The 17,436-nt window shown below is 40.8% G+C and overlaps 2 protein-coding genes across 7 annotated transcripts in view; one reads left to right on the forward strand and one right to left on the reverse strand.

The window, feature by feature from the left end:
• TUT4 (terminal uridylyl transferase 4) overlaps nucleotides 1-11,606 on the forward strand; it is a 69,483-nt gene extending 57,877 nt beyond the window's left edge. For 4 of the 6 annotated variants that reach the window (XM_066623134.1, XM_066623135.1, XM_066623137.1 and 1 more), the window contains exons 26-30: nucleotides 618-778; nucleotides 1,504-1,604; nucleotides 2,180-2,693; nucleotides 7,440-7,631; nucleotides 8,392-11,606. In XM_066623134.1, coding sequence (XP_066479231.1) covers nucleotides 618-778; nucleotides 1,504-1,604; nucleotides 2,180-2,693; nucleotides 7,440-7,631; nucleotides 8,392-8,483 — 1,060 coding nt within the window. In that variant the 3' untranslated portion in view covers nucleotides 8,484-11,606. The remainder of the gene's footprint in view (nucleotides 1-617; nucleotides 779-1,503; nucleotides 1,605-2,179; nucleotides 2,694-7,439; nucleotides 7,632-8,391) is intronic. The other 2 variants (XM_066623138.1, XM_066623139.1) reach the window with 2 other exon arrangements.
• Nucleotides 8,030-17,300, reverse strand: PRPF38A (pre-mRNA processing factor 38A). The gene is made up of 10 exons (XM_066623146.1): nucleotides 17,144-17,300; nucleotides 14,916-15,075; nucleotides 14,319-14,440; nucleotides 13,410-13,495; nucleotides 13,069-13,179; nucleotides 12,207-12,319; nucleotides 12,071-12,097; nucleotides 11,892-11,989; nucleotides 10,600-10,648; nucleotides 8,030-10,347 (listed from the first exon to the last, which is right to left on the reverse strand). Exons 1-10 carry the CDS (start codon nucleotides 17,271-17,273, stop codon nucleotides 10,305-10,307), a joined length of 939 nt encoding a protein of 312 aa, XP_066479243.1. The 5' UTR covers nucleotides 17,274-17,300; the 3' UTR covers nucleotides 8,030-10,304.
• Nucleotides 17,301-17,436: the final 136 nt, after the last annotated feature.

Consider the following 17,436-nt stretch of genomic DNA (forward strand, 5'->3'; position numbering starts at 1 on the left):
TGGTAGTCCCAATGGGTCTACTTAAAGTGGCACCAGTTATTTAGCTGATGCAGAACTGAGGAGAACCGTGTCAGGCTCCAAGGCCAAGTTGGAGGAATAAGATTTGGCAGTAGCTAAGGCTGTTGCCCCTGCCCCCTCTCAGGCTTAAACAACCCCCTGGTTCACCCTTCCTGCCTTCCCTCACCCCAGAATACCTCCCCACTGCTCAGCTGTGTAGTCACTGCTTCAGGCTCCTGCTGCTCATCCCGTAGGCATGGAGGCCTCTACGTCTGTGCCTCTCCCCACCACTGCAGTATGTCTTATGGGCCATTTGTAACAGCCGTTGCCAAGGCAGTGTGCAGGCCACCAGCGCTGCCCTGGCATTGGATTGGGCTGTTAGTTGCTTCCATGCATCTCAGATTTGCCCAGTTCAGTTTGTTTTGTCTTTGAAGTGGAGCTGAAATGCATCTTTGAGGCTTTTTACTTTGTTCCTTTCTCCTTAATGTGTATACACACACACTGGCTGAATTCTACTATTTTTATTTGTGGTAATTGCATAGATATTGCAAGAATATTTTAAATCAGTACTTCCATTTTTTATCATTTAAGTTTTATCATTTATATTGTTTATCATTTAGGTTAAAGAAAAAGGAAAATGAGAGAGATGATGAAAAGGAAGTAAAGGAGGAAGACAGAGAGACTAGAGAAAAGAGATGCTTTATCTGTGGTGATGTGGGACATGTTAGAAGGGATTGTCCTGAATTCAAACAGACAAGACCAAGAAGCAATGGTCTTCCAGGTAAAACGAAATGTGCACATGTGAATGAACACCCACATCTTTGCATTCTGATACTTCCATTTATGTTTAGAAAATGTAGCTACCTCATATTTGCAGTTGTTCACTTTTATTATTTTTATTTTAAGCACTGTATTGTGGCTTTTCTGGACATGGTATAAGACATGGGGGAATTCTTTTGGGGGTTGGAATAGCTATTAGTAAGATAATATTTTAGAAGTGTTACAATGCTAGATAACACTTTAGAGTACCTGCATTCATCCCAAAAGATAGTATAGTTAATAATTAAAATATTGGCATTGGTCTCAGTCTTACAAGGCTTCTGAGACAAAAAAGTCCATAACACGATCTTGTTAACACAGCCTTTTTTGTTGCATGATTTCCAGTGCCAGTATCTAGCCAAGATTCTTGGGCAATAGTGTCCTTCAGTAATAAGTAAACATCTTACTGTAGCTGAACTGATAAGAGATTTATTAATGGACTAATAATACACTGTCTCTGGAATCCAAAGAGAGATGCATGTGCACTATAAATATGGCAGAAGCTTTGTTTTCTGGTATTGGGACAGTATTTCCCATTGTAGAAGAAACTATTTAGAGTTTTAAAAATGGTTTCTCTGGCAGCCGACACTGTTACAACAGATACTGAAAATTAAATCTATTTGGTTTAGATTTACCTATGTGGTTTCTTACATTAAATACATCCATTAATTACATTTTATCATTTAGCTACTCAGTTAGTCCGAAGCCTTGTAAACTCACAGCCAGTAACTGGATCAATTCAACAGCAAGTGGAAAGGCCCTTACGCACTAGACAGCCATCAGAATGTGTAAGTTTTATTTGATTCAGTATTAAGTAATTTTCTCAGAAACCAATATAGCTCATGTGTGACATATTGCTACAGCCCTTAGTCCTTGTGAAGTATCCTGCTATGAGCTCTCTTGTACATTTTCATAGTATTGATGCTTATTTGTTCAGATATTTTCAAAATATCTAAATATCTCAGATTGAGGCAGGGATTTGGAAAACTTTTGGAGTAATTGGAAAAGTGAATGGATTAAAATGCAGTTGGTGAGTTAAAATTAATATAATTAAATTCTTGATTAGGTAATATTGTGTTAAATAATAGCTGGGGTGGCAATTTTTCAATAGTAGGACTTTTTCTTATAATGAATTGTCAGACTTGCTGTAAGTTGATTAATAATGAATCAATTAATGATTCATTAATTTAGCTTGTACAATTGAAGGATTTAGTGTATTGAGTTCAGAGGTCAGATAGAATAAAAATGGAACTGGAGAACATTTCTTTGTGAGGACCTTTTATGCATCAGGTGCTTAAACAGAACGTTTTTAACTAACTGGTGAACTAATCCAAACTACATCCTTTTTTTCTTCCCCCTCTAGTCTGATTCGCATCAGTCATCTTATTCTCCACAGCCTCAGCAATTTACCCAGAATTCCTCTCCACCATCCTCCATTAACCAGACACAGCCACAACCAATATCCCAGTCTACACATGGTCTGCAGGCCCAGCAAGGGGCACAGCCACCCCACCAGGTCCAGCTGCCTTTGTTTAACTTTCCCCAATCCCCACCTGGTCAGTATTCTACCTTGCCTAATCTGGGACTATTTCAGATGCACCATCACCACCAAATTCAACTTCCTAACACCACGTGGCCTGTTATTCACTCTGCACCGGGTAATCCTTCTCACTCCACAAATGTTCCATTTTCAATGAGGACTGGCAGTAGCAACCCACCCAATAACCAGAGCAGCGTAAGCTTGAATGATCCCAGTATCATCTTTGCACAGCCTGCTGCCAGGCCTGTAGGAATCCCCAGCAGCTCTCATGAGGGACACTGGCACAACCCTGTGACTCTAAGCTCACTGGTGAACAGTGGCACTGTGGGGAACTCAGGTAACTCTCCTCTGTTGTTTCCTGTTAACGTGCACATCTGATAGTTTCTTTGTGAAACATTTCTGAACCTCAAGAGGGGTTGGTTGTATTTGCTGCGAACATCCTACAAGATTCTTTCTGGTATTTCTGAATTTGTTCAATCTGACTATGCTACTAGGCTACATATGACAAACTTTTTAAAGAGCATAGTATTTGCTAAGTTATGACATTGAAGTATATGAAAGGTGGTTCAGAAATGTGGGTTGGGTTTTGGAAAGATACTTTATAAATTTTATTTGATTTATTTGAAAAGTTTCTACCCCACTTTTCTTAAACAAGAACCAGTGCAACTAACTATAATTCATATACACAGTTCATAAAACCCAATAAAATAACATCAGTCATTACTACAGAAGCATATAAACACAGCAGTATCTAACTGCACAATCTTATGCTTGTTTACGCAGAAGTTTATTTGTATTTATATCCCATCTTTCTACTGCTGAAGTGGCCCCCAAGGCAGCTCACAACATTTTAAAAATTACAATACAGGTGCACCTCTGTATCTGTGAGGGGGGGGGGGTTCATTCCAGAACACTTCCCACCCCACAGATACTGGGGTGCCCCTGCCCTCCGGAGGTGAGGGGAGCGTCTCCGGAGAGTCTTCTGAGTGCCCAGCCCATGGCCTCTACATGGCCTCAGAACGGCCATTTAGGTCAAAAGAAGTCACTTCCTTTTTTTCCTGTAAAACCAGAAATGATGCTTTTATACCTTTAAAAGCAATTATGAGGGCTGGGGAAGCCCTGGAGGGCTTTTTTGTAAAACTGGAAGTGACATTTCTGTGCCATTAAAGGCATTAGGAGGGCTGGGAAAGCCCTACAAAAAAAGTGAAAGTGACTTTTTTTTTGGCCTAAACACCATTCTGAAGCCTGCAGAGGTTAACTGAAACCATGGATATGGGATCCACGGATACATGGGCTCCCTGAACACAAATAAAAGAGTAGTCTCAGGCCAGTACTGGACTCCACAGGAGCCAGTGTTATGAGCTCCTTTTTGACTGGCACTGCTACTTCTTTCCTCTCCTCCCCTTCTTTCCTTCCACTGTATTGAGTGGAGCTTACTCCCAGGTAAGTGTCCATAGGATTGCACTTTAAAAGTAGGATAAGTCTCAAGCAGTATTAAAAGTCCTCTTTAAAACCATGTTTCACTAGGTGCCTGAAAATGTGCCATGTACGGGCCTTTCTGATCATTACAGGAAGGGCATTATGGAGGTTGGCACTGCTGCTGAAAAGGTCTTTCTCCTTGTAGATGCCCGCTATACTTCAGACAGCCCAGGCATCCAATGCACAGCTTCTGATGATGGCTAAAGTGCACAGAGAAGTACATATGGAAGAAGGTGGTCCTTCAAGTACAAATCGTTAGTGACTTGGTTTTACAGGTTAAGACCAGCACCTTGACTTGATCCCAGAAGAAATAGGCAGCTGATTTAAATTAAACAAAACTGGAGTAATGTAAAGTAAAGCTAATGCCAGGCAGCCACATATTGCACCAGCCCCATTTAGAGCATATTACAGTACTTTGTGTGTCTGAAGTATTTTTATTTGCCTTTCAGGATAGTGCTGCCACAGGACTGCAAAACAATTTTAAAAACCAATAAAAATATCAATTTTAAACACTCAGTAATGTGTATGGAGTTGATCAAAGCATAGATAACTGTGAGCAGGTCAGACTTTTCCAGGAATGGACACAGTTGTGAACCAGTTGAAGCTGGTACTCCTTGGGCTTGTAAAAAAAAAAAAATCCAAATCGAGTAGCCCCAGACTGTGAACCTGAGCTTTCAGGGGACTGTAAACCTTGTAGAGGCATTTTTAGATCTCTCAAACCCCCAACCAATAGCATATATCTCATCTGGATTAACCTTGGTTGTTCCAAGTGTCCAATCCCTGATCCCTGATCCAATCCCTGATAGCTACCGAACAGTGATAGCTACCAAACAGGGCTTCCACTACCCTCCCTAATATCTGCTGCAAAGGAGATCTGGGTATCATCAGCATCCAAATCTCCACACAACAGTCAGTGGCTTCATGTAGATATTAAAAAGCTTGCTAAAAAATGGATGTGTTATTTAAAGAGAGGAATTTGTGCTTTCAGCTAAGAAACATTGGTTCAAAATCTAATTCCTCAGCAACAGACCTCAGCACAGTTGAGATTCAAAGAAACCTGTGAATGAGTGGAAAACTTCTCATTTGCCTTTCCAGCAGCAGTTGTGCCACATCAAATGCTGCTCCAGAGTGGGTTCTCAAGCTTTGGGAGTGTATGTATGTGTACAAATGGCTGATGTAGAAAAGAGTGCTGCTTCTTTTAAAGAAAAACATACTTTTGTTTTTAGACTGTGCATGTATTTGTTGTCGCAGATGCCATCTTTGAAGAACGTTCCCTCCTGTGTAAATGTACAAGGGGACATGCCTCTTCTGAGATGGTGCCTGCCAATGGCAGCATTTATAAACAGTTATATTAAACAGAATATGCATCTTAAATTGTATATTAAACATAATTTTATATAATTGTATGTATTAACATAACAGTTATTTTAAAAATATGTTGCCAAATTAATCAACGGTCTCTTTTTAAAATAGCTTTTTAAAGAGTTTAAAATGATTGGTCAAGGTTCCAGCTCTATTTTAAATTTAATTCAAGAAACTTAAAAATGCCTGCAATACTTTCCCTTAAAGACCAGCATGCTTCTCTAGAGCTTAGTTTGAGCCAGGGTTTTGCTCTAGAACTAGCTTTCAATACTTTTCTTTGAACAAATGAATAATAAAAGAAGAAAGTGTTTCTGAGCCATATGCAGTGCACCTCTCCTTCACCACTGCATAACCCCTGGCAAACATTATACATCTGCTTATAGGAGGATGAAACCCAGGTCAGAGAAATTAGTTTCTGGGAAAGTATGTCCCTTTTTTCTTGGAAAACATATCATGATAACTGTTGGTGAATAATGCAATAAAGACTAAATTATATTTTACATTATTCTTTTATAAACTGGTCACTCCTATTACATTTAATAATAACACTGTTCCCAAGACTCTCAGGGCTAAAAATAGCTCTAAACCCACTTCCAGTCACCATGTGGAGGTTCGTCTCTTTTCCCAGCATCACTCTGCAACATTTAGCCACTAGATAGAGCTGAATGTAATAATTTCATCCCGTTACATTTAGCCCCATCAAGTGGCAGAATGCAGTATTGCAATGCTGGGAAGAGAGGAACCTCCACATGACTGGAAGTGGGTCTTTAGAGCTATTTTTTAGCCCTGAGAGCCTTAGAAATGGTGTGGTTTTGCTGTGCCAAGGTAGGAATGCCAATTTTGGCACTTTTTGTTTTTAAATACATTTACATTAGGACTCTGGTATACACAGTGTTTGGTATCTAAGTGGGTTCTGGAATAGAACTCCTGAATATACTGAGGTCCCTCTATACTCTATAATTGAGCTCTCTCTATGATGTGCTTGAATTCAGAGGTGCTGTTTCTCTAATGAAGGGATCTTCTGCATGTGAAAGTGTGTGTTAGAACTTCCAATAAGTTAAAGTGAATTCAAGTGGACACATGAGAACTGCTATATAATTTACTATAGAATTGTGTTCAAACTCTTCCAGAATAGTGGTAGCAACTACCTAGTGTTCACAGTTCTTTAGATCCAGTCAGTTAAGTACTAACCTTAAGCTTAGTTTTATATATGATTAATTTAGTGTCAGTTTACTTATAACTGAATTGGTTTTTTAACTACTGAAAGAAAATTGTATTTCTTTATGTAATCAAGCACATCTTTTCAGTAATTCCTCTCCATATAATACAGTGGTATTCAAACTGGGGCGTCGCAATGCCCCAGCCTGAGGGCCCTGGTCCCTTTCCCCTTAAGGGGCGGGGGCAGCCAGGAGGCAGGGAGGAGGCAGCAGCATGATCCCCAAGATCGCATCGCTCAGGGGGGGCCGCAGGGGCTTAGGTACACTTGCCCAAGCCTCCTGCAGCCTCCCTGGGGTGCGGAGAGCCCTGCGTGACCTTTGTCAGGGCTCCCCAGGTCAGGGAAAGTGAGTGGGGCAATCGCGCCTTGCCTCTGCTAAACCAGAAGCGGAGCGCAATCGCTCCACTTTCCCTTCTTACGGGGCTGCAGGGACTGGGGTTCACCCTCCAGTCCCTGCAGCAGCAGTCTCTGGTTGCGGGGAGCCATGCACGAGCGCCTGCAGGGCTCCCCAGGTCAGGGAAAGTGAGGGTGGAGCGATCGCGCTCCGCTTCTGGCTTTGCGGAGGCAGAGCGTGATCGCTCCTCTCACTTTTCCTGACCTGGGGAGCCCTGCAGGCACTCGTGCACGGCCCCCCGCACCCAGGGACGGCTGCTGCAGGGACTGGAGGGTGCATGCCGGTCCCTGCAGCCCCCTGCTGCTTCCCCCCCCCCCGGCCCCACAAAGATTTACTACAGGTTTCAAACTCCCTGAGAGTTTGAAAACTGCAGATATAATACTTATGCACAGCTCTAGGTATAAACTTTCTTAATAATGCATGTTAATTTTGGAAAATGTTCAGGTGTGATTTGAAATTTTTGACAAAGCAGAATACAAAGTAAAAGTAAGAAATGGCTTCCTACGTATTGTTAACAGAAGTGTTACTACTTTTAAGATAGATGTGATTCTTAGTGATGTACATATTATGTTGCAAATGATTGATAATTTCATCTGCCGTGTGTGTTCTTTTGTACTTTGAATGAAAATTAGATCAGAACTTCCAAGGACAGTTTGGTAAAGCAAACCCTCAGGTTCCTCCTCTGCCTGCTGCTGTTCCTTGGGATCATGGACACCCTGCCCACTTTCCTCTTCTGCGAGGGACGTGGCCTTACAATATGTCTCCAACCTACCTGCAACAGGGAAATGCCAGCTATCCATTGAACAAACCTTTCTACCCTCAAGGTACTAGAGCAACATCTATATGAAGCAACTTGGCTACCTTTCTGTTAATTTTTCATTGATTTTTGTCTGTGGCCCTTAAGTTAAGCAGTGAAATCAAAATCAGTAGTTTGCAGATCTGCATTTAAAAAAATTAGTTGTCTAATACTTGGAACTTTGAACGCAGTTGGACTTCTAAGTAGACATGCTTAGGATCCTGCTATTAGGGAAAGTATTACTAATCAACTTTCTAAATGTGACTTGAATCTTTTGAATTTGTAGAATAACAAACATTAATTTTTCCTTTAGGAATTGTAACTTTTTTATATCAGATCTTTTTTCAGCTAAATCTTGGTCATGAGATCTGTATGAACACAATAAGTAGCGCATCCTTTTCCAAAGGAATAAAGGGACTGCATTGGTTTTGTGTATCAAAAGCTTTACTGTATACTATCAAAAGAAGATGTAGCTTTGATGTAGAATGAAAGAATTCCTCAAGACATTAGTGTGAAACTATTGCTGCAAGTATATCTTACAGTGGTGTCCAATACAACATGACATCAGTCTAAGTGTAGGATTGTTTACTAAGCTATTCACTGTTCAAGAATCAAATTGAAATAGATATTTGTATAATCCAAACCACAATAATTCATGAGCACTTGAGAGCTTCAGACTGTTTCCTTTGCAACACTGCAGAGAATTTAAGACCTGCTGTACAACTTGTATGTTAAATAATGAACTTAGGTAGTATCTACTAAAATATTTGTAACGCATTTTCTTTTAGCTGGCTTACTGATGCAGAACAACCAGCGATTCTCACTTCTGTCTCAAGGACACCCACACTTGAACATGAATTTTATTCAACAGAAAAAATGAAGTTTAATTAAGGGGATGGGAAGAAATCAGGTTCTGGATTTAAACCTTATTGCAACGTGTTTAGATAAAAGATTATTTAAAACTGTTTTTAACTGTATCATTTGTACATAGATATAAAATATAGTTTTTACCAGTATCACAAAAATGTGATACAAATGTCATCTATTTTATTACCCTATTTTTAAGGGAACTGTGTTTTATTTTATCTTGATAAACTGTAAAGAGAGTTTTTAAAATTAAGTTGTTTATTTTCTATTAGCTTTATTCATACTTTGGTTCAGACTTTATATCTATTGTTCTAAAGAGAAATTAGAAAGGGATTTCATGTGTTAAAGATTGTCACTTCTTTACAGAACAATGTAGTGCCAAAAACTTTTAAAAAGGAAAAAAAATAAAACTGCAAAATTAGAAATCATAACCAGAATTTTTTTTCTGTATATGCAATTGAATTCTACTTGGTTACAATTTTAGCCTTTAAGATCTACAGAATATGTGAAATAACTGACCGGACCAACTTTCAGCAATAAAAACAGTAAAGAAGCAGTTCTTCCCGCTTTAAATTCTTCTACACAGCTTCCCTTCAGCCATATACCAAAGAAAGGGTATCTTTGTGAACTTATGCATAGTTGTATGTCTGATGCTTCACAAGCTCCCCCCCATTTCTGTGCTTAGATGGCTGAAACTAGGCAAAGTCTTGCAGGATAAATATAGAACAGTTTGTCACCCTAGAAACCTGTTTTTCTGATATTTCTGCTTTAAGAAGCTAGTGCCAGGACATAGAAACATTCAACTGGAACGTTGTATGTAAGCTGCAATTTTTTTAAAAGTTGCAAAATCTGTTTCCCTTCCCTTACAAAAGTAATTTTTACAATTACTGTTTCTGATTTTCACAGAAACTAACCCCACAGTACATAAACTACTTTGCTTCTGAAGGGGTAGGATGGACTAGAGCAGGGCGGTCCAACTTTTAACAGATGGGGAGGCTGCATGATTCTGGCATCAACCATCAAGTGCACAGGTGCAGCAGCAATTGGCAATGATGTGATTACTTTGGAGAAGAAGCTGGAATGGCATGGAAGGGAGATTGAAAAGCTGCTGAAGCAGGACGGGGTGGTGGCTTGGTGGGACTTTTGAGAGCTGCCAGAAAGGGCCTCATAGGCTGCCTGCAGGCCTCACATTGGACTACCCTGGAACAGAGGCTTACCTACGCCATTGACACTGCTTATCCCAGTACTAGAGCAATATGCTGGAGAAAACAACTGAAACCATTAAATTTGCTTTAAATTACAACTCTAAACTTCTGAAAATTATGTAAATTGCTTTCTCAATGGAATATATCTAAAGGACACATGTATCCTGTAGACTATTCCTAATACACAAAGTTTTTCCACCACAAAAAATACAAGTATGTGCAGGTTCTGCACTCACAAATTCCCTACAGAATTTTTGTTCTGCTAAAATTAGTAGTTACTTAAAAATCAAACCAAACATTGTACAAATCCAAAATAGGCTAGAATTTAATAACAGGTCTCTCAATCAATTTAAATAATTCCTAATCTTGCTCTTCTTGCTGATTCTCTACTGACTTTCAAAATTTTTAGAAACTATTCACCATCTAATAATAATTTCCTAGTACAAAGAACAGATATGAACAGAATGTACATTGAAATAACTTCCTCCTTGAGTTAAACAAAGATCTCCCCCAAAAAGTGTACTCTTATCTGATAGATGAATACAAAAAAATTAACTGCCATTGCAGCTGCTATTCATCTTGCTGTTCCACATCTTTAAAAAAATTCACTCAGATTCTGAACTTTCATTTCATTCATTTCCTCGACGGCTCTTCTTATGGCTCTTTTTAGATCTGAAACAACAAATGCTGATTAGCTGCTTTTCATAAGTAATGTAAGCTGCACATTAATGTACTAATATTTCATGCCCCAGATATTAATCATTGACTACTATTAAAAATAAAAAAGCTATCCTGAATTCATGGTTAGAAGAAAAAGGTGTTAACAGATTGGTAATCCCAATGTTATAAACTTAGTAAGGGGGGGAACATTGAATGAAAATTTGCTACAACTTATCGTAAGGCATAGGTATAAGAAATCTGTACCTTTCTGGAGACTTGGAATGACTGCGGTGTCTATGGCTACGATGATGCCCTGTTGAGAGGCAAAAAACCTTTTTAAATGGTCTGTGTAGATTATTCTAAATTTCAATTCTAAATTCCAAATCACGTAATGCAGAATAGTAAAGAAAGAATGTCAAGTAGTTAATTTTAGTGATATTACATTTTTAAGATTTTCTCCCAAACATCTTAATGGGTGGGTAGAATAATAATGGAGCAGGTAGTCTGTTCGATAACAAGTACACTGTCTCTCTGTAACACTAGAAACTGGAATTTGCAGCTGCTCAGTACTGTAGATACTTGCCTATAAGGGGGGAAATTTCTGGTAATAAATCAAGAGTAAATTGTCTCCTCGCCTGATCTGTGAGGTCACTCGGGTTATCAAGTCTGCTGTTGTAACAGTAGAGATAATGACAGGGTGGTCAATCTCCATGATGACCAGGCTTCAAGGCAAGCTGCAGCCAAAGTTAACCTTTTCACTGCTCCTGAGACAAAAGTAAGCTAGGGCTCAAGGCTTCCATTTAAATCAAACAAGCCTTATTCACTTTTGCAGACCTTGCTGCACCCTTGTTCCATTTTGCAAATGTTTGGCAGACGTCTGGTTTTTTAAACACCAGGATATAATCCTCATTTCCATTTGAAACAAAGTCCAAGGCTACAATACAGTGCACCATTACTTAAGAATAACACCCATGGAAAGCTATGGGGTCTACTTCTGAGTAAACAGAATTGCAATTATGTGTAGCTGCGCTTGCTCACAGTCATTTCTTGTTGCTTGTCTCTCCACTGAATTGAATTGCACAGGCCCAGTTATGTGTTTAAGTTGTATGTTATATATTGAGCTTCTGGCTTAACACACCAGGCACGTTAAGAAGGATTTGATTAATGGTTCTACTGGTATGTTGTTTCCGGTGCTCTTACTCTGATAGTGTTTACAAAAAGGTTGTGAAGACCAGAATTAAAAAGTTAATGAATAAAAATGTATCTTATGATCTTTCATTATATTTTTAATAAATTAGAGTTGTACCATTCTTGGGTAACAATTACTAGGTTATTTTTCAGGATCTGTCTCAAGTAAAATCAGACAAAACTATAATCCCACACCCCTAAGTTTAACACCCCCCCCCCCCAGCTAGATAATGGTCATAGAAAATTCCGTGATTTTTGGCTCAAAACCTGCCCTTGACTTATCTGTGAGATGACTTATACGCGCTTGTCTTTGGTGAGTAACAAATGCCAGATAAACTATACAGAATTCTCTTCCAAAATAGAATTACCTGGAGACTTGGACCTTGACCTGTGGCGTCTTTCCCTAGATCTGCTTCTGTGCCTCCTTGGGCTCTTACTGCGATGCCTTTCTCTGCGTGGTGAGGGACTGTTAAAACACACAAGCTATTTAATATTAATTTTACATCATTTAAAAAAATAAAGGCTGACAATAAAGTAAGTTTTTTACCTTCTCCTCTTTGGAGACCGGCTTCGCCTAAAACAGGAGACAAGGCAAAAAATTAATGTAGGTAAAGGTTACTCTCAACAGTTTCAGAAAATCTAATGTTACATTTAAAGTTTTGTGATAGTTTCTGAAATATTACCTCCTAGGAGATCTGCTTCGGCTTCTTCTGTACCGCAGAGTTGGAGATCTGCGTGGTTTGTCTAGATCCCTGTAGCCTCTTCTCCTATGATCAGGTGAGGGAGCCCTCTCCATCTGAAAATATTGTAAATAAACCATTATGAAAGAACATTTCCTGAATATAATGTGTCTAAAACAAAATAAACTAAGCATCTTCAAAATAAATGCTTGTCCAAGTAAAAAGTTGCAAAACTCAATGGTGTTATTGAGGAATAAAATGAAATGGGCCAGACTTCACTTCAACCCATTTTATGGAAAACTAACAAAAACCTAAATTAAGATGTAAATAGTTATCAGGAATAGTGCAGTCCAGTTTTTAAGCTCATTGTTAACTGAATACCATACAACAGTGGTTCTCAAACATTTTAGCACCAGGACCCATAGCAGTCTATCAGGACCCACCTAGCTTTATGAGGCTAAAAAGAAGTTTCACTCAACCCTCTGTTTTTATCCTTTTTACTGTGGGGGGGGGGGGTCACCTTCTGGAACACTTGTTGAGTTCCATGTTCATCGGATTGGAACCATTCCATAGCCTTGTGTTCTCCTTTACCAGGTCTTTGATAAGAGCCAAAGCATGTTTCTCTACTTGTCAGTTTCGCTTTCCATAGGGCTCAATACATTTTCCTTATCAGCCGAGGAAATAATCATGACCCACCAAAACTTGTGTCATGACCACTGGTGGGTCCAAACCCACAGTTTGGGAACTACTGCCGTACAACAAACTATACCTCATAAGTATATAATTTCCTTTTCCTATGCAAACTAATTTGGAGTAGCAGAGGCTGTTGGGATCAGCACAGTAGAAGTTATACAAACATTCAAACCTTTTCATCCTCCTCTTCCTCATCTTCACTAGACTCCACATCATCCATATCTTCTTCCAAAGCACTAATCCGGGGTTCTAGTTGTTCAGCTTCTTCTAGGACATATCGTTTCTAAAAAAAAAAAACCAATTGCTTATAAATGCAAGTGCAATTAGAAGAGGACAAGAAAACTAAACCATATGTTGCGATTCCAGGCAGTGAAGCTCTTGCTTCTTTAAGTTTGGATTTTGGTCTTTACTTGGTCACATATTAACTGCTGCTACAACCAATTTTTTTCACACCTGGTAGTACAGATGATGGGTTCATATTTCTATCAATAAGAGTGGCTAGCAATGACACACCTGTAGTCTAGGTAAAATGATATCACAAAGACGTTCATCGTGAAGCAGCTGATCAATAAACTCATCCACGTGCATTAGCTCAAACTCTGGAAAAAGAAATTACTGTATTTTAGAAGAGTAGCCATCATTACTAACTTCTATAGCAAATGGGTAGCATTTAGCTTAGTATTTTTTAAAGCCAACTACAGGTCTTGTCTCGTTATCCACTGATTCGGCATCCTCTGATTTGACTCACCACTGATACCGGGGTCCACCTTAAATGCCTTGTAACAAAGAAAAAAGGTGCCAAAATCCCATTTCTACCATTGTGCTATTAAACTGCACCAGTCGCAAGCTTCTGGGGGATTACAGGTAATTTTAAAGACCCACTTCCAGGTTTCTTGCTCTCCATTATCACCCCAGAACGTATCGGTATAGATGCTATACCAGCAGAATGTGATACAGTATCTATACCAATACATTCTGGGAATGACAGTGGAGAGCAACAAACTCGGAAGTGGGTCTTCAAAGCTATTTTTCCACTGATTTGGTATCCACTGATTTTTTTTAATCCACTGAGGGTTCTGGAATCGAACCCCAGAGGATAATGAGGCATGACCTGTATTCTGTTTTCTAAATAAAGAGAACTACTATAGTTCCTAGTAGTTTGCTAAAGTCATGCTTCTTTTTCCTGTTCTCCCCTTCCTCCCAAAAACACATCACTTAAAGATAAGCAGAACAGGGTAGCACTATAACAAATGTAGAAAGCAAACAGCATCCTGTTAATTGAGCTGTAGTTCTTATCTACCAACACATCAGAAGCATTACATAATTCTGTTTTACACCACTGCTTCATACCATCAAACTTCATAAATGCTTCAAGGAGAGCCAACAGAAGTGACTCCTAAATTATAAAGCAAGACTATTTACCTCCATTTCTGTTTTGGCTTTTTATTTTCCGATAATCATTGTACAAGGGTTCCAGGTATTTGTAGCAGTCAATAGCAGTGCCAGTCAGCCTCATATACAATGCACCCAGTAATCTCACATATCTGAAAATTAGCAAGAACATAGAATTAGTCTTCCTAGAAAGGTCATTGCAAACATGAACTCCATGCTATCTCAGACCAGAATTTGAAATCACTATTAGACCCTTAATCTGCTGCTTCTGATACAGTGCACACACAAGATGTGCTTAGTAGATTCTATGTACAAAGAAAAGTTGGAGAGTTACCGCATCAAGAGGATCACCCAAAACTGGATAATACAAAGTTACATGATATAGTGGAAGGATTCTTCCATGCCTCTTGACTTGTATGGTAACAAGAACAGATTAACAAACTAGTAATGAATACAGGTAGTGATCTGGAATATCAGATCACTGGACTCCCAGTGTGATCTGGAATACCAACAGAATATGAGCTGTTACTTTAAAAGTTGCCAGAAACTGGAACACTGGACAAAAGTACTCTTCATGTGTTTATTAATTACAGTATTTTAAGCCATATCAAAAAGCTTTTTCCTTACTTGAAATCTTCGTTCTTTATGAATTCGACAATGATGTCTTTTTCAGGCTGTATCTGCAGCATTTTTAAAGTCAAGCACAAGAATGGTGTAGGCTTGATGTTTCCGCCGTAAACTCCACCAATGTATCTTAGTTCCATAGCTTTATCCACAACCAGTTCAGCTAAAATGGAAAGCATATGAACAAATTGAATGTTATAACTATACCAGTGTTTCTCAACCAGTGGTGCTCGAGGACCCCAGACCTCTGCCACCTGGCAGTGAGAGCAGTAACAAAGCAAGCAGCAATAGGAGATTCGGCTTGACAGACAGAGGTCCAGTGTGCACTTTTTGCGTGCTTGAAAAAGCCCTCCTGGCCACCCTGAGACTCTTACCAGTGTTTGTCACATTGTATCTGGCCTACCAATCCAGAAGTAACTGGTGAAGACATCACCACCAGTTACTTCCAGTGGTACTTCCAATCAGTGGGCCTTGCAAAGTGGTACAGTGGGGAACAAATATTGAGAAATGCTACACTAGACTGTCCACTTGAATTTTCTCAAATCATTCACGTTCAGCAAGTCAAGAAACAAACTGCTTTTACCTAGAAAGAATTTATGATCCAAAGAGATTAGTGTTGGTGGCCTTCGAGCAAAGCCCTGCTGCACTGGGTCCCCCTGGCACTTCCACATCTACATCCTGGTGGTATATTAGGTGCTCCCACTAGCAGGATTCAGGGGTGTGCCTAGTTGAGTAGGCCCTTGCCCTGACCTAAGCCAACTCCAGATGCCACCTCTGGAAGAGATCATGAAACTTGTTTCCCAGGTAAAATGCATATGAACAGGGGCCCAGGTAAATAAGTAGAGAAATCCTGTGTGGTACAATCCCCAAAGATGCTCCCAGTCATAATTTTTCAATTATTTCAAATTTGTTTTATGCCTATATTAATAACAATCAGATTTCCCACAGAGACACTGGTGCAACCTTGGTATCTCCCAGAGCTAGTGTGGAATAGTGCAGCATTTCTCAACATTTGTCCCCTACTGTACCACTTTGCATAGACCACCAATCAGAAATACTACCAGAAGAATCTGGTGATGATGTCATCGCTAGTTATTTCCAGATTGGGAAGCCAGATGCAATGCAACACACACCAGGGTAACACACCAGGGTAACAGGCTCTGAGCAGACAGGAGGGTGTTTTTGAGCATGCAAAAAGCACACACTGAGCTGAGCCTCCTACTGTTGCTTGTCACATTTTATTGCTGCTGTCACTGCTATGCAGTGGGGGTCTGCGGGTCCCACGTGCACCACCAGACACCACCTCAAGTACCACCAGTGCTATAAGAAGCTCTGGCTCAGAAACTATCTGAAAGTAAAAAATCATGAAATCCCCATTCAGTTATGGAGTTCACATTAGAACATAAGAGCCCAGCTGGATCGGGCCCAGGGCCCCTCCTGTGTCTCACAGTGGCCCACCAGGTGCCTCAGGGAGCATCCCAGTGCTCTCCTTTGCATCTGACATTCAGAAGTAGCCTACTTCAAAAGTCAAGAGGTTGCACATACTCAACACGGCTTGTAACCTGTGATGGGCTTTTCCTCCAGAAATTTGTCCAGTTCCCTTTTAAAGGCCCACCACATCCTGTGGCAAGGAGTTCCACAGGCAAAATACACACTGGGCAAAGAACTATTTCCTTTTGTCTGTCCTAACTCGCCTGACACTCAGTTTTAGTGGCTGCCCCCTGCTTCTGTTGTGTGAGGGCAAAGAGCATCCCCCAGTCCACTCTCTCTGTCTCCACATCCTGGGGCAAGGAGTTCCACAGACAACTACACGCTGGGCAAAGAACTGCTTCCTTTTGTCTGTCCCAGTTTTAGGGGCTGCCCCCTGCTTCTGTTGTGTGAGGGCAAAGAGCATCCCCAGTCCACTGTCTCCGCATCCTGTGGCAAGGAGTTCCACAGGCCAGTCACACGCTGGGCAAAGAACTGTTCTCTTTGCCTGTCCCAGTTTTAGGGGCTGCCCCCTGCTTCTGTTGTGTGAGGGCAAAGAGCACCCCCTGTCCACCCCCTGCATAGTTCTGTATGTCCCAATCATGCGCCCCCCCCCCAGCCTCTTTTCTAGACTGAGGAGCCCAGTGCGACTCTGACTTTGCCCTCCCAGGGCGGGTGCCTGCCTGGGAGGAAGCCCCCACCGTCCTCCCCCAAGGACCGGCCCCCAGAAACAGCCCCTCCCGTGGTAGTCGCCCGCAGCGCACCAGTGAGGCCGAAGCACTCCTCCTTCCAGTACTTGGACTCGTAGATGCGCGTGCGGATGATCTTCTCCACCAGGTACTGCGGATTCGTGCCGTGGATGCTGTGCGCGTCCTTCACAGTCCTGTTCGCCATCGCCTCGCCTCCCCGAAAGCGGAGCGCGCTGGCCGCAGGCCAAGAAAGAAAGCGGAACGAACAAGCCGGACCGGTGCAGCGACGGACCAGCTCCCCCACTTCCGCTTAGGCGCCACTTCCGCCCGCCATCTTGGCACCCACCACGCCTTTCGTTTGCCAGGAG

The sequence above is a fragment of the Tiliqua scincoides genome, chromosome 4 (genome assembly GCF_035046505.1).
Source record: "Tiliqua scincoides isolate rTilSci1 chromosome 4, rTilSci1.hap2, whole genome shotgun sequence".
Classification (NCBI taxonomy): Eukaryota; Metazoa; Chordata; class Lepidosauria; order Squamata; family Scincidae; genus Tiliqua; species Tiliqua scincoides.

Bases quoted from the DNA above. Each gene is read 5' to 3' on its own strand.
- PRPF38A (XM_066623146.1), bottom strand. From the start codon at position 17,273: ATGGCGAACAGGACTGTGAAGGACGCGCACAGCATCCACGGCACGAAT. The intron at 15,076-17,143 runs GTGCGCTGCGGG...TTTCCATTTTAG, and splicing joins GGAGTGCTTCGGCCTCACTG to CTGAACTGGTTGTGGATAAA. The intron at 11,990-12,070 runs GTAAAAAACTTA...GTGTTTTAACAG, and splicing joins CGGTCTCCAAAGAGGAGAAG to TCCCTCACCACGCAGAGAAA.